At 40.2% G+C, this 20,791-nt stretch overlaps 2 protein-coding genes across 11 annotated transcripts in view; both read left to right on the forward strand.

Annotated features, from left to right (window-relative positions):
- Positions 1-754: 754 nt before the first annotated feature.
- On the forward strand, positions 755-11,063 carry zgc:92275 (cholesterol 7-desaturase nvd). The gene is made up of 7 exons (XM_010752352.3): positions 755-1,318; positions 5,547-5,735; positions 6,325-6,503; positions 6,822-6,944; positions 7,036-7,155; positions 7,921-8,097; positions 9,577-11,063. Exons 1-7 carry the CDS (start codon positions 955-957, stop codon positions 9,736-9,738), a joined length of 1,314 nt encoding a protein of 437 aa, XP_010750654.3. The 5' UTR covers positions 755-954; the 3' UTR covers positions 9,739-11,063.
- Positions 11,064-19,385: 8,322 nt separating this feature from the next.
- Positions 19,386-20,791, forward strand: part of grin1a (glutamate receptor, ionotropic, N-methyl D-aspartate 1a) — a 32,661-nt gene continuing 31,255 nt past the window's right edge. For 6 of the 10 annotated variants that reach the window (XM_019279247.2, XM_019279252.2, XM_019279249.2 and 3 more), the window contains exon 1: positions 19,386-20,202. In XM_019279247.2, coding sequence (XP_019134792.1) covers positions 19,954-20,202 — 249 coding nt within the window. In that variant the 5' untranslated portion in view covers positions 19,386-19,953. The remainder of the gene's footprint in view (positions 20,203-20,791) is intronic. The other 4 variants (XM_019279254.2, XM_010752350.3, XM_019279251.2 and 1 more) reach the window with 3 other exon arrangements.

Raw genomic sequence — 20,791 nt, forward strand, 5'->3', positions numbered from 1 at the left:
CCTCGTTGCTGTGACATGATTTCTTACCAGATCAACTTTTCCAGAACTGAGGGTAATTCTGTAGACAACAGCAGTGAATTAATATAAACCTGAATTTGAAATATGATGCATATCCTAGATTCATTTAACGTTTAACTTTAGAATTAACTGGGAGACAGACTGTGAGCCCGGCTCTTATCACCCAACATCAGGGCCTTATACAAGTGTTGTAAATGGAAGGAAATTCCTGCATAGCAGCAGATTTATGCCAGGGGTTTTGAAACTAGTTGTTCAGCTTTGACGTGTGTAATTCTGCATACTAATTCAGGCATTCGCATACTTTTGGACACATGAACTAGTACTAATTAGCAAGACTGGTTACTATAGTTAATGGAAATTGATAAATTAAAGACACGTGTAACACATCCTCAGCAATAAGGAGTGAGTCTGAGGCTAGTAATTTACCCGTTAATAGGCTATAGAAAAAAAAAACCAATAACAATGACTTAATGATTAATAGATTATTTATAATGTACACATAAACATAAAATAATATGAGTAGAATTGGATAGGGTAATACATGTTTCCAGGAACACCAGACAGAAATCAAGAGTGGAATGTGTTGCATATGGAAATTGATGGAAAAAATAAAATTAAAGACTATAAAACAAATATAATACACCGACTATATAGCTGAATGCCCTTTGTCCTATTATATGAATATCCAAGTGTTGACAAGACTGAACATTCTGGGATGCTGTTGTAGTTATATGAACTTTTCTAATAGTAAAGCTTGACAGAATACAGCAACATGAATTCATTCAATTTTATTTTGAAAACATTTGTAGTTGAGCGGGACAGGTGTCCTGTAGTTAAATCCAGTTCAAGTGAGCTGCAGAAGCTGCAAAAGAGGGCGGGGGGTGTTTAAAAAAGTCACACATCCTGTCTTCAAGACAGGGACAACAGAGAGCCAGGATGTACAGTAAGAAGAACATGTTCACTGGGAACAGATTTGCTCTAATTGTGGTGGGTGTCGGTGCGGTACTTGTCTTACAGTACAGAGACGCACTGGACTCAACAGTCTGCGTTATCGCCGGAGTTTCAGTCCTCGCCGTGGGCTGGCTGCACAGGCTGCTCTTCAGCCCCCTGGAGGTGCTCAGATCGCCAGATGATGTGGGATACATAGCCGAGAACGGTCGCTCCAGAGCCCAGGCGGCGAACGATGTCCGCCGCAGGAGGAAAACCGGAGAGCTGCCTCCTGTCTATCCAAACGGCTGGTACCGAGTGCTGGACTCCCAGCTGCTGGAGAGAGGCGAGGTCAAAAATGTCACTGTACTAGGTATGAGAAAGTAAATAAGACACTCATAGTGCAGTATTAAAACAAGTTGTCTTTTATTTTGAAAATATAGACTAAATAAACATGAAAATTACAAAAAATTATATAAACTTATGAAATTATATTTTACCCAAGCACCAACTAAACTCAGGTAAGTTTAGATACCTGAGCAGAGATTATGAGTAATGTCCCAATATGAATTAAATTAACATGAATATAAATTCAGTACCTACATACAGATTCGTTCACTTCTGATTATTCTCTGGAGATTTATTTAAATTAAACAAAGATAACACATTTTCACTATTTCTTCATTTTTTTTTAAATTGGCTGGCCTTTATATGACCCTGATATTTGTCAGCTCTGTTAGGAGTGCAGTGAGGCTTGCTAGGATAACAGAGACAAGCTCATATTACAATTTTTTTTTCCTGTTTTTAATATACATTTGAAACACAATGGCCCACTAGCTGTGTTTGGATAGTTTAGGGATTAGGGCCCTTAGTAACGCCTTTTCAAAGCCTCATTGTTTCATGTCAATCAACCTTTCAGCTGCTTGTTTGATTTGAAGGTGTCATGGAGGCAAAGCTGCTGAACCTCCCTTTGCATGATCAACACACTAGATGATTCCCTGATGAACGTTGATGTGTCACCAAAGTCAAAGCTGAAGTAAATAAGTGAACTAAGTAACAGTATGTCCTGCATCAGGTTTTGGTATGACAACTCCTCACTGACAGCTTTATATTTATGTCTCTGTGCTGCTTGATATGTAGCAGCTCTCTTACAGAGTTTAAATGTATTTCACACACTGCTATGTTTTGGCATATTTTCATTGAGGTATGTGTTATAAAACCGATATGTGTTTCACATTTTAGATTTGCTATCCTCATGTTGATATGTGATGGGACTGTTTGATCTCTTCAGAGAGTTTCTTTGAGTTTGAGTTCAAAAAGGTTTCAAAAAGCGTGTGGCGCTTTCATGTTTTCTGTCACATCACCTGACATGAATAAGTAAAAAAAAACTGTATGTGAAAGGTTTTAGACCTGAAAAGAGATCTAGCAGTAAAAAGAGACACCTGCTCTTGCAGAATAAGTGAAAATACAAATCCACTAATGGATAGATACAAGTGAAATTTCTGTCAGTTAATTAATGTGGTGATCAACTAGGTAATAATTAACTAGTTTCAACACCCAATTTTAAAAATACTGTGGTTATTTGATTAATCAATCCCATTTTAATGTCTATCTTAATTAATTAACAGAGCTTTAAGTCATGACCATACAGTATAAAATATGGACGTTTTGTCCGTGACATCACCCACATGTTTCGGAGGAGTTAGAAGCTTAGAGTGTGGTGGCTTTCTTTGCAGTCCTGCCTTGGTCGCCTCCAGGCTAATCTAAAAATGGGCAAAGATGTGGATTGTGGGTTGAGATGAAGCAGGCTGCATGCTGGGTACTCAAATAAACCACTTGTAACAGCACCCACCTGTCAATCAAAACGACCACTCTGTTAATTATGGATACTGTAAGCCTGAACATGTGAGCTAAAATAAAATAGAATAATAGAATAGAAATTCAGTCTCAGTACAGTTGCCATTAACGGATAGCTGTAGAGACCTGAAGAGTGAAGTTGAGCATTTTTACATGGGCGCTCATGGGGATTGACTCATTCTGTAGCCAGCCTCAAGAGGTTGTTCAAGGTACTGCAGTTTTTGTTCACTTCACAGCCACAGATGTTGCCGCATGACCTATGATTCAGATTATGATGACGCTTTCTATGTTAATGGTCATTCAACTCACACTCACACTCAGATCACCACCCCTACTGAACTCCATTTACTAATGAAAGCCTTGGAAAACTAGAGAGTGCACTTAGAGTTTGTTTTGTTGTTTCTGTGATTAAGAATGAACTTCCATGCCTGAAATTTTGTTAGATTTCAGGGGCACATGTGAACTGATTTCAGATTTTCTTCATAGCAAGTACCGGCGTAAATCAGTGGTTGCTTAAGTGGGATTGAGGGGGATGATTGCCAGAAATCCACAGGGGCGTGCTATACATTATGGAAAACAATCAATATTCAGACCCACCAGACTTGAATGTTCCTGATGCTTGATACACAGTAGATATGACAGAATTTTATTTTATTTCTCCTTTCTCCCCCTCTCATCCCTTCCAGCACATGTTCTCCCTCAAACATACTTTTGCAAATTCTATGAACTCAACTTGGCTTCCTTCAGAATCTGCATCCTTCTGCAAACTTCTACATATCCATTCCTAGCATATATTGAATTACGCATAATGTGTCTTTTCCCCGGCACATTGCATGTGCTCATTGCATGTCATTGTGGTTTAGGACCCTGAGCGTCCTTTCTGTTTAGGAACCAAGAGGGAGATCCAAATATAAAAAGAGTGGAGAGCATTAAACCATCACCAAATCTCAGTATGATTTATAAAGCACTTTTCTCTCTTCTATTATTTATCCATTATTGAAATTCGAATAACTTCAGTAGTGACACCTGCATGGTTGCATATAGTAGCGACTGCATACAGTATTTGTATTAACAGTATTTCCTTTTTTTAGCTGTATGTTTATCTTTTGGTAGGCGTAGCAAGCTAGATACATGCATTTAGCTTGTTGTAGCAGTCCTGTAGGACTAAGCTAATGTTGAGAATAGATTTGGAGTGGGGTGCGATGCTGCCGAGGAGCAGATGGACAGCTGCTGGTTGGATCCTGCAAAGAGGCTAGCAATGCCAGAGAGAGGCTGCAGGGAAGAACAGTGGTAGAGCCAGACAATTTTCACATCTCACTCTGTGGAGTAAGGATTTATTTTCTGACCCAACCTGGTGATAGAACAGTGGAAAGACTAACCGGGACAGTTTTGGTGAGTTTTATTTTCTGTCGAGTTTGAATGAAGTGTCTTTTGCGATGGGTCAACAAGGCAACCTAGCTGTTCTAGCTGTATTGTTCTGATTAATAATTTAACATTTTGTAAGTTGATTTATTTGACTAAAAAGAAATTTAAGAGAACTTAGAGAACATCATTTCATCACAGGGATCTGTATAACTGGTATATACATATGTAGACATAAAGCTCTACCCTCCAGGTATAGCCTTGTTTACATGTAAAAATATGTTTGCTATTGGGGAAGAGTGACGCATCTGTGCAAATATATTTATACCTATCTCCAAACCCTCCAGGTGTAGCTTTGTTTTTGTTCTGATCTTGTTGGTAACTTTAAGATAGAAAATGCTGAAAAAAACAGACTAAAGTTAATCTTACATAAAATGCCAGAAAATGGATTTGTAATTGTTGATTGTCATTGTCTCTGCAGATTTCCCCTGCCATTAGGTAGTATCTGTGAACACCAAGTAGTTCCCCTGAACATAGCAAACTTTCTTAAGAGACAACCAGAGACAGCCAAGTCTTTTTCATACTGTTATGTGGCCCATATTAAGCCAATCTTTCTATATAATATTGTAAAAATTCCTCATAAGAAGCTAGCTGCTCTCATCCTCACATGAAACGGCCTCATCCTCACATGAAACAGCCTCACCCTCACATGAAACGGCCTCATCCTCACATGAAACAGCGTCATCCAAAACAGCCTCATCCTCAAATGAACCAAGAAACGAACGCAAAACCTGGTTCCTAGTCTTCTAGCAAATTCACATGGATTGCTGAGAATAGCTACAATATTGTTGCTGTTTAGGCTAAATAAACAGACCAAAATAAATACTAAATTATTTATTTAATAATTTAGAATGAAAAATCATTTGTCTTTTCGTATGAACCCCTTATGGATGTTCCGATTTAAAAAAAACAAAAAAAACAAAAAAACAAAGTTCTACCATGAATGGTAGCCAGTTTGACATTAAATATTAGGGTCAATGCTGATACCAATTAAAATTTCTTTCTATTTATTGCAGCAGAGCCAGTTCCAGTGAGCCAACATGCACCACAGCAGCACCCTGACCTTGTCCTGAATGGAACGCTCGCGTTTACCCTACTATATCATATCAAAATGGCTGTTGTGAAAAAGCTCTTTTGCCATGGCCAAAATAATGCACAATAACAATATGACAACATAACAAACAGACAGATAATCAAGAGACACTGGAGATACTCTGTAGAGACATAACCACAGTGAGCAAATACAATTGCAAATCAGTTAATTTTGAGCTCATCCATGAAGTAATTTCACGTGTGTCCCTTATGAAACTGTACAATCCTAGGTGAACAGGTTGCAGTGTTTCGGGGCCAAAATGGAAGGGTCTACGTGCTGGATGCCTATTGCCCTCACCTGGGGGCCAACCTGGGTGTGGGAGGACGGGTGGTTGGAGGCTGCTTAGAGTGCCCATTTCATGGATGGCAGTTTCGGGGGGATGATGGAAAGTGTGTGAAGATCCCCTATGCAGAAAAAGGTAAAAAAAATAAATAAATAAATAAAAGACTTGAAGTTTAATACCTTGGTCGGCTGTAATATTAATTCAGTTCTACTGTATACAACCTTTGAGTGAAGCAAACATGAAACTGATATTAATGTATGAATTATCATAATAATGTTTGTCCTGAGGGTGGTGCTACAGTATATCTTCTGACAGATGTCCTAATGTTAACATTTTGGCCTGAATGTGGTGCAAGAAGTTCTAATATTTTTATGTAGTGAAAAAATTCTTGCAGAAAAGTCAGCAAAACGGTCAGCAAAATATATTACAGTATTCATACCCTGGAGAACACAAATATTTACAGCAAATGTGGAAATATTTTGTGCAAATTTGGCCATCATCGTTTGTATAAGCAATTAACTTAAATCTGGCCAGTGGGTGGCATCAGAGGCAAGCTGTTTGAGGTGTTTAATCTTCTGGGGACCATGAATATGGTATTATTTCATTTGCTATAGTATTTAAACATTAAACTACCTAATTTTCTTGTATATAAAGTGATTAGACCCACGTTTTTGTATATATCTGTACTGTATGGATTCAGATTTGGGTCTTATTTGTCATTCAGTGCCAGAGTTTGCCAAGGTGCGCAGCTGGCCCACCTGTGAGGTCAATGGCCAGGTCCTGGTTTGGTTTCACTGTGATGGAGAAGAACCTCACTGGACCGTCCCAGAGCACGAGGAAGTTATAAAGGGCGAGTGGGTCTATCGGGGGAGAACAGAGCATTTTATCAGCGCTCACATACAGGTTGGAGCATATGTGTGTGGATGTAGAACGTGAAGATGTTTTAGTTTATTTAAAAATGGAAAAACAATTTGTTCTGTATTTTTCTTTTTCTCTACATTTCTGTACATTTTCACAAATGATCAAAGCAGTTGCGAAGTATAAACTTCACTGTGGCTGTCCAGAGAGCAAGCAGGTAACATAACCATTAGCTTTCTGTAGCTGCAAATGAATTCAGTGTCACACTCCCCAGGCAGAGGAGGTGCTTTTGTTACCAAACTTTAAACACAGTCGCAAGAACGTGTCACAAGAACGTGTCATGGTGACCTCTCCTCCCTATAGGAGATTCCTGAAAATGCAGCAGACATTGCTCACCTGGCTCACCTGCACACTCCGAGCATTGTCAGTGGAGTGGATCTCCGTTACATGAAGAAAAGCTGGGGATTTTTGCGGCATGAGTGGAAGGTATGGACGTAAAAGACTAAATGATGATGGCGCTGCTTTTACAATGTTTGTATTATGTACTTCACGTGTGCATATGTGTGTTTTATTCAAGGCTCAATGGGAACCAGAGTCAGAGCCCAACCAGCATTGTTCTCAGATGTTGGTAAATCATGTGTTCAAAGTGTTTGGACATGACTGGCATCTGCTGGATGTTCATGTGGTGGCCAGACAGGTAAAGTTCAAAGTAGGAACACAGTTTGTGCATAATTTCCTGTGATTGATTTGTAAATTCTGTTAGCATAATCAATAATATTATCAGGGTTTTATCTAAAATATCTACTGTAACTCAACAAAGTTTTTTTCAAATGTCTGTTAAATTTAGATGAAACATTAACAACATTCAATTCTTACTGCCTTGAAGACACAGCAGCTCTAAAACATTTCTCTTTCTCAGTGTTGACTGATACCGCACAGAGCCTCATTACAAACCCAGCAGGAAAAATACTGGGTTGGCTGGTCTGATGCAGACGCCACATTCTTTAGTTGTACCTGGAACATTAGCATCCGCTGTGCCTTTTTATCTCGCCTGGTGAATTATATATGATGAATAAGTGTGCCCTGAAAGCATCAATCTCACTAGTTTAACCAGTTACAGAGTGCTGCAGTAGGGGGGAGTTGGATCCCGTAAGATACAGAACAAATGTTGAGGGCTTATATAGTTTCTCAGCGAGGAGTGGGCCAGGAGCGGCAGCATTATCGTGGGATGAGCATGGGATGAAATTCAATGCATGAAAAAATGAAAGGCGGTCAGTATTTGGCTGCATGTAAATGCTTTGTTCTCCTATAAATCATCGGCAATCAGATCTGATCAAACACGTTTGTTTTTTAAGCAGTTACAATTTCTGTATGTAGATGTTGAGATGATGTAGATGAGTATCACTGTACACATGTTCAATATGAATTTACAGCTTGCAGTTGTCATGCGTTTGTGTTTCAGGTGGGTCCAGGAGTGGTCTTTCTGCTGTTCAACCACAGCTTCTTGGGCCGGGGACTCATCATGCAGTGCGTGACCCCAGTGGAGCCTCTGCTGCAGTGTGTCTCTCACGTCATGTTTTATCAGTCTAATATTCTACCTGTGGTGCCCAAATTCATTCTCAAAGCAGAGTGCATTCAGGTGCAGTACACACATTTATTTTCTACTATCAATGTGACATCATCCTTTATGGTGTGCATGATAAACAGAATTATCATCAACCTGCAGCTTTATAGAGATTTTTTAGCTTCTTTTAGCTCAGAGTTTTGGTTTTACATCACATTTACTGTATAATTCAGTCTTAGCTCTCATCAATCTGGTTTCCAGCAGTAGCAGACCGAACTGCATGAATAATATGTATGTAATGTACACTCGGCTTTTTGTTATTTTTAAGCAGTAAGTTGCTCTAATGTGAAGAGATCATTGTGTGCATTTGCCTCAGCTTTATATTACTAAGTGCCTACAGCTCTCATGTCAGCTGCTTGTACTGGTATGACTGGATTCAGCCCTTAAAGGTGTTTGATGAAACACTGCTAATATTCAAAGCAGGCAATACTAGAGCAATACTAACACTGACAAGATTATAAAAAACATTTTTCTCTGAATAATGTGAATAATTACATACTGTGACACGTGCAGTGTATAACCAATAGCAGTCTGGAGAGACTGTTTCAGCTGATTTTCATATGATTTTTACGATGGTTTGAGTTCAGCAGAAAGGATTCTTCTTCTGCAATGATTCTGGCCTGCCAAACTGAATGTTTAAATCTTTAATGTGTAATCAAACTAGGGAATATCTGAGCTTTATAGAGATTTTTTAGCTTCTTTTAGCTCAGAGTTGTAATGTACACTCAGCTTTTTGTTTATTAGCAGTAAGTTGCTCTAATGTGAAGAGATCATTGTGTGCATTTGCCTCTCACTCTGCCTTTGGTTTAATTCTGCCGCTTCTTTGCCACCAGAAGTAACACCACAGAGTCACAGAAAAGGTGTAAATAGTCCTCATTAAACTTGATAATTAACTGTGAGGTGAAGTGAAAAAACAGCACTGATTTAACAAAAAGAAAAACTAATAAGTTGGCTCAAAGGACAAGTAGAAAAGTCTTTTTCTGAATGGTAATGGTTGAGTCCAACGGAAACCTCACCAATGTCCTCCCTGTTTGTCGAGTCATTAGCCTACAGAAGGAATCTCTTCTTGCTTTGCTGCTGAGGTGTCAGTGGATGCTCAACTTCTGATTTACATGAGGAGTGATCTGATTAAAAAATAAAGTCAGTGACATAACACCATATCTGGAATGTTAAAGTGTTACTCAGTTATTTGAAGATTGTATTTAATCATTTTGCCATTTTGTTTCTCCGTGTGGTATTAACAAGAGGTGGAGTGTGGCCTGAAATGCCAAATCTCAGCAGCTGATGGAGAAGCTGTGCAGTGACATTTAATGAGCTGCCCTTCACACAGAAACCCCCACTGATAGATTATAATAAGTCACTGCAACCAGATACAGAATATTCTTTTAGCTATGTCAAAGTCTGTTCCTTTTACAACTGAGCCACCTGTTTGATAATATTTCATGTTTGTTAATAGAAGTTAATATTCATATCCTGTTTTCTTTTCATGTGCAGTTCGAGCGGGACGTGACGATCTGGAACAATAAGAAGTACATCTCCAAACCTCTCCTCGTGAAGGAAGATTCAGCTATCCAGAAGCACCGACGCTGGTACAGTCAGTTCTACAGCGAGAACAGTCCCCGGCTGCAGTACCAGCGTGACACTTTAGACTTCTGACCTCCCTAAACTGCAGGAGGAGAGATCAGCGGAGAAGATGTCAGGTCAGGGTCGACATAAATCAGAGGTCTCAGAGGAGGGTGTCCATAATTGATTTTTATTGGTCACATGTGATTAATTAAAAGAGGAAAGGTGACCTGCCTTGTTTGAGGGATGGGTGCTCTTTTGACATTTTGACAGTTTGAAGTCAGGTTTAAGGTAACATTTACGTTTAACCTGACTTTCCAGCTTTATATTACTAAGTGCCTACAGCTCTCATGTCAGCTGCTTGTACTGGTATGACTGGATTCAGCCCTTAAAGGTGTTTGATGAAACACTGCTAATATTCAAAGCAGGCAAGACTAGGGCAATACTAACACTGACAAGATTATAAAAAACATTTTTCTCTGAATAATGTGAATAATTACATACTGTGACACGTGCAGGGTATAACCAATAGCAGTCTGGTGCTTGAGAGACTGTTTCAGCTGATTTTCATATGATTTTTACGATAGTTTGAGTTCAGCAGAAAGGATTCTTCTTCTGCAATGATTCTGGCCTGCCAAACTGAACGTTTAAATCTGTAATGTGTAATCAAACTAGGGAATATCTGAGCTGCAGGTAAAATGGAAAGTGTGTTTGTTTTTCTGATTTGATATCTCAGGTTGCCAGCCAGCTGATACATTTTCTAGTCACAGCAGTGCGCAGCAACAACTTGAAGAATCACATCACAATTTTCTTTAGGATTATACTATGAATTTTGTCATAATATGGGACTGGGACTGATATGACCAGTACAATTACACTGTCTCTATCTTGTAGAGGAGATACATTAACATCCTGAATCGTCTGAAAAAACTGTGAAATGTTTAAACCTAGAAAACATTGACTGATATAAATATGTGATATTTCCTGTTACTACATAGACCAAACACTGCATTATCAGGTGGAGGATTTGGGGAAGTAACTAATGATTATTACTACTAATAGCTCAGCAGCACAGATGGAAACTGTTATTGAAGAAACGGTTAAAACACTTAACTTATCGTTTGACTTGTTTGTGTACAGATTACCAAAGTACAGCATGTTTACAAGAAAGCTTGTTGCTAGATTAAACAGAGCCTACCTGTTTCCCAATGTTTCCAGCTAACCATGTTGTTGCTCCACCTCTGCACTTAAACATGCAATACCCGATTTATTGGCCATTTTTTGGGGGCAGCGAAAAGAAGCTGTGCGCCGAATTAGTTCAAACCATCTTTTTCTCTGAAAACAGAGCACCTGCTACGGCTGAAAATTAATCCATGATAGGTATAAGAGTGAACTTAAGATAGTAAAATAAAAATTCAGAGGCCTTATTACCTGAAATTAACTTTTTTTTCAGGTGTATTGATATTATAAAAACATTGTCATTGAGAAACAGTATATCACTAATCCCAACCTCTTAAAGAGGCAAGAGTATTTCCCTGTTAAAATGTTCCTTTACCGAGGATGAATGTCATTTAATGTTACATTTGATCCAGATCGGTTAAATGTTATTACTATTGTTTGTTTTGTTTTATTCACTACTATGCATTGAAAAACTTTATTTATAGCCAGTCTTAATTAAAGAGAATTGTTGCTCTTGATACAATGTCATAAATGTGCCATTCCTACTTTGGCAACTCTACGTGTCAGACAGCAACATTTGGCTTCTTTTTGTTTATTTACTCGTAAATGACTTAATCACTGATGACTACAAGGCTTTAGGGCTTTATTCAAATCTACTCTGCCTGCTGGGAAATGTGACAAAAGTGTAAAACAAGTAATTTTCAGTTGCCTGTGGTGATGGGACTGGTTATGTTAGATTGTTAGGCATTACTTTTTGATTTCCGTTAACAAATATCAGGTGGTCACAGAAGAGAGAACATAGAAAAGATAACCAGCACAATACTTCATGAATATCAGATGAACTCCTCTTCTGTTTTAAGAAATGTATTTTTGTAACTGGCCAATCTACAGATGTAATGTCTATTTAAATGTGCAGAATAAATCTTTCTGCTCGGCTCTAATGTGTTTGCTCATGCATTCCTGAACTGGCAAAAGCTTTCTGATGCACTGAATACATAAGCGTGTTAAATTGAGCGGAGTAGTGAAATGTTCAGTGCGCTACATGGCCAGTGGCACTTCTCTCAGGCTCATATTATTGCTTAGCACTTCATATCTGTGAATGTGCTTATCTTATCTTGGTTTATGGTGGGAGAGGACTGGGTTGCCTTTGTTATACAGATGCATTACATCAACAGTTGGCTCACTTGAGCTTTGTCCAGGAAGAAAGTAGACTTGCTGTAATGAGGAATTAGCTTTTGTTAGAGCGGTGTTTAATGTATCAGACAGAAAAAGAAGTTATGAAGGATGGCTGAGGCAGAAATCCTTGAAACGGAGGAGGAAGACATTGTTAGGCTTGAAGAAAAGCACCTTCCAGCTACAGAAGAGACTTCTGTCAGAGTTTTACACACACAGAGGGAAGAGGAAAAGCACGAAGACGAGAGTGACTCAGCCATACAACCTCTGCTTCAGCACAAACATCAGGACAGCCATGATGAGAATGACAAAGCAGACACGCAAACGTTGACAGATGGGGCTGACCGAAAGACATCTGTTCCACGAGAGCTGGAATTGGCTGGCGGGGATCAGCCTGGCTGCAGTGGAAGTGTCAGGAGTTTGTGCAGCAACAACAGCCGGCAACAACAGTGTCCCATCTGCAGTGAGCTGTTGGACTCGCACGGAGATCACCGCATCACCTTACTCAACTGTAACCACACACTGTGCCATAACTGTACAGCTGGAATCATGAAGCGAGCCAAAGACCCGGGCCGACTGCAGTGTCCTTTCTGTCGACAGACCACCCCGTTCCTGCAGTGGGAGATCAGGAGGATGCAGGAGGAGTCATACAGTAATGCCTTTTATGAACCTGCACCAGCCTTCGTAATCAGTCCTGGCCCTGAACTTCAGGCAGTCCCAGCACCATCGTTCTGCTGCTTTGCCCTGCAGAGGCAGCTGGAGGCACACACATACACAAACGTATTTGGATGCTGTGTCTGTCCTTCCTGCCTTGTTAGAGGACTGAGTCTGATGAGACTACACTCCCTCTGCCTCTCCATCACTGTCCTTCTGCTTCTACTTCTGGTGCTGCTTGGCTGCTTCCTGTACATGGTCGTTCCTCTTATAATGCTGTCCATACTTTACAGAGATGGCTAAGAATAAAGATGAGTGATTTCACTTGTCTGACATTCAGGAGGGAACCTGCAGTACTCTATCAAGGCCTATATTTGAAGTTTTTCCTCAAACAGTTACTCTGCGATGCAAAAGGTCATTTATACTTCCATTGTTTTATTAACCTCATTTCTTATCTTTCATTTTTACATAACCCTGATTGTTGCAGACTCACCTTTGGACTTTTAATTGGAAAGAGTCCAATTTGGAGTTGTCAAAAGCTAAATCAACTTGTAGTTTTCTCTAAATTTGAAAGGATCCAGTCTTTCATCAGTTTGTCAACCACAATCTTCCTTTTGCTTTGAAGCATGCCACAGCTTTGTAGGATTTGGTGCCACAAACAAATGGAGATTTGACTTTGGTTCAAAACTCTTTCTGGGTCTCGTATTGACCTACTTCTTATCAGAACAGCTCAGATGCTCTCTGCCATTGCTACTGCATATTCTTAGCAACAAAAACCCAGCTTGATCTCCTTTCATAGTGCACATAAGGGAGACTTGGCCCTACAATTTAATCCTTTATATCCATGTTATTCATTCAAAGAGAGGAAGAGAAACAGTGATGATGAAAGCTGGCTGTGAGGCCAATACAACTGTGTTTATTTCTTCTTTTTTGTTTTCTTGTTGATGAAGTTGTTATCTATTTGTGCTATAATAAATATGTACATCTATACTTTCTGTTCAACTCACTATCTGGTTGTGTGCAGAGCATGTCAGGCAAACCATTCAGTAGGAAACTAAGAAAGGTTCTCTCTGGTACCATACAGGTTTAATAACCACAATGTGTCCAGCAATCTGTCATATCTGTCAACTCCCAGACATGTTCTGTGTGCTTCTCCTCTGTTTAACATTAAATCAAATTTGCCAAAGACATAGATGCCTAAAGCTGCAGTCATTGTTTTTATATAAACAATGGATTAAATTAAAGAGAAAGAGGTGACTCATAGTGACAAATCCTAAGAAAATGACCACAATGCTGCTGAGGCTCTTATTTTGGATCATCATTTTGATTTCCCGACAACTTACACAAGTTTCATCATCCCTTGGTCCACTCACAACAGACAGCACAACAACCACTGGTACATTCCAAATAACAGACAGACAAGTTGGTGACAATAAATAATTCAACATGTGGCCTGTGTTATTTTTTGTCATTCAATACCAGAGAGTAGTTTTTTTTCCTCCTTCGGGAGCGTTTTCAGTTTTCAGGTCATGGCCTTTTGTTTTCCTACTAGTGGAGCGAATTTTTGTTTTTATTTTCTCCTAGTTTAGTGAATTCTTCCCTCCCTTTTCGGAGTGTTTTTTGTGTGTATTAGTAGTCTTATATTCCTTTTTCTTAGTATTCATAGATAACTTTCATAGCCTGTTTGGTTATCACTCTGTCTGAGAGGTTAAAGAGTTAAATAAAGTCTGCCACAACTATTATTTCTCTGCGTCTGAGTCCTTTTTGAGTTCAGTTCTGACACAGATATTGTGCTCTTGAGAGTGATTACTGGATTTACAGAAACACGACCCATTTATTGGCTACGGTGGCAAGAAGCCAAAAAATGAATGTAGCTTGAACAAATTCCTATAATATAGGAACATAACCGCAGAGAAAGATGGTTGGGTGTTATTGTGTGTCTGCTTGACTAGGCATCTTTACACAAGAGGCAGTTTTTATTGAGTTTTCAAGACTTTGGGTTCCTAGCAACAGCCAAGAAAGATCCTTGAAAAATAAAAAATACATGACTCACATTACTTCTATAAAATGCACCAAAATATTACCTTGGACACACTGATGCAGAGACATGAAGGCACCTTATTTTGTTTCAAATTGGTGAGCTGCACGACAAAAACATCATGCAATAATGTGAAAAAGATGAGTCTAAGGCACTCAATGAATACAGACTACACATACACACAATGTGTATTCCATATGCTTTAAATCAAATATTCTATCTCTTTGAAGTAGAACAGAATCATGTCTGCTCATCCTCTGCATGTCTGCTGGTTTTACTGAGATCAAATCCTAAGTCTCTCCTGAGCCGACTGTCTCAATTACTGAAACATGAATTTGGAGCTGACATGCCTCTCGAATGTGAAACTCAAAATTGATCCATATTGATCGGACCTGTAACCCCCCACAAAGCTTTGCAGCATGTTAGGAACCAAAGCTGGAATCCAAAATCCGGAAGAGTCTTTGTGTTCTCTGCAGCACGAATACTTGAGCTCTGCAAGTAAGGACGTACCGAGGGGGCTCACACATCTATAATTTATATGAGGACTTCACACTACATGAGAAACACATCAGACAGGCATCCATCCATCTGCAGATGACTCATTTAGGCAATCCATTTCCAAGACTTCATCAGCTCTGTTTGTGTCACAGCACTGGCAGAGCGTGACCTGTTTTACTCCCTGCTTCGATCAGATAATGTGGGCTCCATGACAGAGGCGTCCGACAACTGTCAGCTCCGTTCAAAATGATGCTTGATGCATTTAAGTGACTCTCATATTATTTACGGTACACTTCTTCACACCATTCAACCTGGGCATGTTCAGGTCTGCGCAAATGTGTTCTGAAAATTGCTCTCATCAGCTGCAAAGAGCAACACGAGGAGCTGAGGACACATACAAACGCACTGCTGTCCTGCTAAGCGCTAAAGCATGTAGGAGTTTCAAGTGTGACATGCTCTGTCTGTTCTTTCCTCTCCCTCGCTTTCACTTAGTGTTTCATACATGGGTGATTCTTGTTTTTATTAAAAGATTTATTACAAGTCTTGATTAAGTTATGCCCACAGATATGATCACATGCCACACAATGCTGATATTTAAAGGCCTTAGCGTACCAAAGAAAAATGTGACCACCATCATGACATCATAAAAAGGGAATGGATTTATTTGAAATGAAAATAAAGGTCTGAAAATTACTCAGTCAGTTTAAGGTCATTTCACAGTTTATATAGCCATGCTACTGCAGTATGTAGCTTCGATCATTACCACTGAAACTGTACATATATAGTAAAGATCTACAACAGAACACAGCCAGTGTATAGATGGTTACCATTACGCACACTGACTGGTGTAGCTGCATCATTTGTTTATGTGACAGAATTTCCAGTTCAAACAGTCAAACGGACCTCTTCACTCCACTGATGCTACAGATATACTGTCCACACACCCACACACACACACACACACACACTCTGGACAATCACTGGGCATGCCCTTTCTCATTATCATAGAAGCACTCTGAATATTGGAATGTGGTGAAGAAGAACATTGGAAATGTTCCATGAGCAAAATTGCCAATAGATAAATTATTTAATTTGTGCCAAGATAAAAAAAAAAGAAAGAAAAAAAAAAGAAAATTTAATCAAAACATAAAATGACCTAGAAGATGAATAGAAGAGTTTGAATTTATTACAGCAACTGATTGGTGGTAAAGGAAAACAAACATTTTGATTGAGAGTCATATTTCTCAACATGGTCTATTTCATTTATTAAACTAGGAATGTTAATTATTGCTGCATTCAGCTGTATTTTTATCTTTATATATTTACAAATTTACATCAGCACTGCGTCTAAATATCTCTTCTTTAATTTACTCTTAAAGCTATGTGTATGTTGAGAACTTTGAAACTGCCTTTGTGGATGAAATGTGCAATTTAACTAAATATAACAACCAACCAAATATACATCATGATGATCATGCTGATGACTATGATTTGGTATTAACCTAAACAACACTCGTCCTAAAACACACACACAGACACACACTGTCACACACGGTCGGACACTGTTGTGTTGCTTCAGCAGCAAACAAGTACACTTATTATATAAGAGCTGCAGAGCAGATTGGTCCAGCTTTATTGATGTGTGAGTGGGCTGGAGGAGAGGAAGAGGAGGGCTTCATAACCTCATTTAATAAGAGTCAAGGCCATCCAATAAGTGGTGAGTTTACAAAGAGCCTGTGGCAGTCACGCAGAGGCTGGGGGGGATCATTAGGTGCTTCGTTCAACACCCTTATTTTTTTTTTTCTTTTCAGCGGTTTGATGGTGACAGGGACTTTTCTATGTGGCTGGCATTTTGTGTGTTTTGTGTGGCACTGAAACCAACCAGCCTCATCTTCTCTACTGAATGTATTCTAATTATTTGTTCTCATATGTTCTCGACACATTCTGTCGTGCAACAGACACTCAAAATGTTTTTTTCCTTTATTATAACATACTGTGTTGCCCTTAGGGTTGTTTTTTTCCTCTGCTTACAGTTTTTTTTAATGTGTTTATTTTGAGAGTTAGTAGAGTGAACTGTTTTAAAAAATATATATTTATGTTGTTTTTAGACTCTAAATTGTTCGTAGGTGTGAAAGTTAATGTTAGTGTGTTTATCTCTATGTGCCCCGTGATGAACTGGTTACTTGCCCAGGTTGTACTCCACCTCTCGCCCAAAGTCAGCTGAGATAGGCTCCAGCCCCACCGTGACCCTGATGAGGATAACAGATAATGGATGGATGAATGTTGTTTTTATTGTTTTGTCACAGTCACAGTGAAGACCACAGACTCACATGTTTGGATATTTTTAGGTATCAGTTCATCCAATCATCATCTATTTACCATAACTGCTTATCCGTACCAGGGTCATGGGGGGCTGGAGCCAATCCCAGCTGACTTGATCGAGAGGTGGGGAACACCCTGGTGGATAAGTCACCATTTCATCACAGGGAGACACATACAGTAGAGAAAATGCTCACATTCACACCTATGGACAATTTAGAGTCAGTTAAAATTATGGATTAAATTCTTCTTTAAGGTTGGAGAAAATGTTTCTACAGCTTTGGCAAAAAAAGACATTCATAAAGCTTATTTCATGAAATGTTAACATACTGTGCAAACTCCATCCACTGATGAAGATTGTGACATGTGGTTGAAAGTTGTCCAATTATCTTCACAGTGCTGCTTTGTGTGAACAGTCATGTAGAAAAGCAAGCATTTGTCAGAACCCTGCTGTGTTTCCGTAACTCTTTTTGGTTGATTCTTTGAAGGTTTTCTGATACACAACCCAACCTGAGTGGATTTATTGCAGGAAAAACTAAGATGAGGAATTATTAAGCCAGCTGCCCATTAACTTATCTAGTATCCAGCACATATAAACAACATGCTCCTTGTCTAAAAGTGATGAAAAGAAAAGAAAACTTACTGAATCATATTTTAGAGGAACTCATTTTGGAAGCGCACAGCCAGAAGTTGATGACTGTTGATTTCTTCAGCCTTGCGATTAATTTATCACCTCACTGCAACACAATGAGACACAGAGAGTGTTGTGTGATTTGTAATTCAACACTGAAGGGTGATTTTAGACTCGTCTCATTTACAAAACCCCTAAATCGATTGGGCGATTGTTAATACAGGAAACAAACACACAACATGAATCCTTTGGGGACAAAAAATACACATAAATAAATAAATACATAATTAATTGAGTATTAATAATGAAAGGAAATGATAAACGGCTGTCCAAATGATGATGATGAGCCTCTCTCTAGATATCTTTTATCTTTTCATGTCAGCCCGATTGTGATTTACTTCGACGTCCCCCTGCTGTGATGAATAAACTCACTGTCAGCTCCACACAGAATATTTCCTGCGTGTAAAGATCCCATTTGTGTGAGCGCGCGTGCATGTGTGCGTGTTGTTAAAAAAAAAAAATCCTGTTTCCAAGGTAACCACTAAGGTTGATGCTGCTCATGTTTCTAGCTGCATTTACTTAAACCACACACACACACACACACACGCACACAAAAACGCCGGGTCAGAGATTTACATAACATCCACACACACACCACGGTGTGATTTGACTGCATCTCCGCACAATCACGCATTGTGTCACGCGTGATTAGAGACGAAAGACTGGCGGTGTGACGGCTGACTGATGGCACTGATCATGCTGCGTGATTAATGGGCTGTTACGTGGAGAACTCACCTCTCCTTCCAGTTTGGAGATACAACTCTTATCAAAGCCCCGTGTTGACTCAACTCTGACCTGAGACCAGCTTCATTGGAATAAACACCCACCCGCCCCACACACACACACCCTCCCTCCATCTGCTCATGTGCAAGCAGTCAATCTGAGTGGGAAAATCTCCCAAACACAACCTGGTTGCTACTGCAAACCACCTTCATTCATGTGAATGCATTTTGCAGACTATGAATGCCCTGCAGGTACGCAGCCTAACACTACATGTGCGCTACCTTCACTCGTCGTGCCTTTCATGTCCTATTATGACTTGCATGATGACTGAGTGCATTTTGAGCGAGTAAGCACATTCATTTTTCATGCGATCAGCTTCTACTCCAGCATCATCACCATCACCAGCATCAGCAGGAGCATCAGCAGCAGCAGCACGCCAAAAAAAAAAAAAAAAAAAACCCTGAGTGGGGAGCTGATACGACGGGAGCGCGCAGTACCGCCGCGGCGCGCATGCACAGCTGTCAGCACCAAGGACAGCAGCCGCTTCAGCCCGGAGCGACCAGCCAGCCAGCGACGCATCGGTGTCCGCACAGAGCGCACGGTGCAGCGGCTGGAGGGAGCGACACTCACCCCGGAGAGAGTAAGACGCCTGGGAGTTTGAAATGATGATTTGCGTGGTGGGTTTTTTTCGGGAGGTTTGATCAGTTTTTCAGAGGAGAGAGAGAAAAAAGCTGGACAATGCGGTTTGGTCGTCTCTGGTTGACAGCCTGCCCCTAATATGATCATGCACATTCCTCCGCATTGCACATAAATCCACCTCTTTTTTTTTTCAATCTTCTTCTATTTTCTTTTTCTTTTTTTTTCTTTTTTTTTTTGGCCTCCCTCCCTCGCTTCACACCACCCACCTGCATCGCGGTCTGCAGTCGCGCATTCAGCTGGTTGAGCCGTGCCGCTGTCCAGAAACTGGTCGAGCCGACCCGCTAAGGGGAAGAAAAGCGACCGGGCTGCACTGTTCTGTTTGGTGGTCCACACGATGCGTCTGTTACTGTTGGCGGTGCTCTTCTCGTGCTCCTGCGCGCGGGCCGGCTGCGAGCCGAAAATCGTGAACATCGGAGCCGTCCTGAGCCAGAAGAGATATGAGCAGGTCTTCAAAGATGCCGTGACACAAGCCAACCAGGTCTACGGCAGAGACAAATTCAAGCTGACCGCCATCTCCGTAACGCACAAACCCAACGCCATCCAGATGGCTCTCTCCGTCTGCGAGGACCTCATCTCCAGTCAGGTAGTTCTCTGCCGCCTGTGCATGGGCTCCAAAATGAAACCACATACTCACAACTCAGGCTGCATATGATCCATGCACACCTCCACCTAACTTAACTGGTTTGCTGTTAGATGTGTCTCTTTGGCTTGCAACAGAAAGTTGTCTCAGGAAACATTTCATACATGTCATAATCAGATGTGTTTTCTAACTCAAGGGCCATTGAAGTGGGTACAAGACCAGATTTGTTGCCATGACCAGATCATCAACAGACTAAACAGTCTAAAAGAAATCTGCACATACATTTTTTACATGCCTGTTGTTTGTCCCACTCATCATCCACTCAAGGCTTGTACACACAACCCACAAATTAGTCCACTTTGTGCTATTGTGCTATTCTAATACTTGAACTCCCCACAGACCCATCTGCTTTGCAGACATCCAAAAATAGGATTTGGTTTGGGGCATATATCGGATGAAAGGGCGACTTTACATTTCAGGACACACAGCTGCACATCCACTGAACTGCAAAGGAACCAGTGAGGAGTGAAAATGTGCGATACGTCGTCTACAATTAACAACTTGGCTTTCAGTGTGTGTGTGTGTGTTTGCG

This window comes from Larimichthys crocea, chromosome IV (genome assembly GCF_000972845.2).
Source record: "Larimichthys crocea isolate SSNF chromosome IV, L_crocea_2.0, whole genome shotgun sequence".
NCBI classification, from domain to species: Eukaryota; Metazoa; Chordata; class Actinopteri; family Sciaenidae; genus Larimichthys; species Larimichthys crocea.

Excerpts from the sequence above, each read along its gene's own strand:
- zgc:92275 (XM_010752352.3), top strand. The coding sequence starts at position 955 with ATGTACAGTAAGAAGAACATGTTCACTGGGAACAGATTTGCTCTAATT. Across the intron at positions 6,504-6,821 it reads TTATCAGCGCTCACATACAG|GAGATTCCTGAAAATGCAGC; the intron begins GTTGGAGCATAT and ends TCCTCCCTATAG. Across the intron at positions 7,156-7,920 it reads TTCATGTGGTGGCCAGACAG|GTGGGTCCAGGAGTGGTCTT; the intron begins GTAAAGTTCAAA and ends TTTGTGTTTCAG.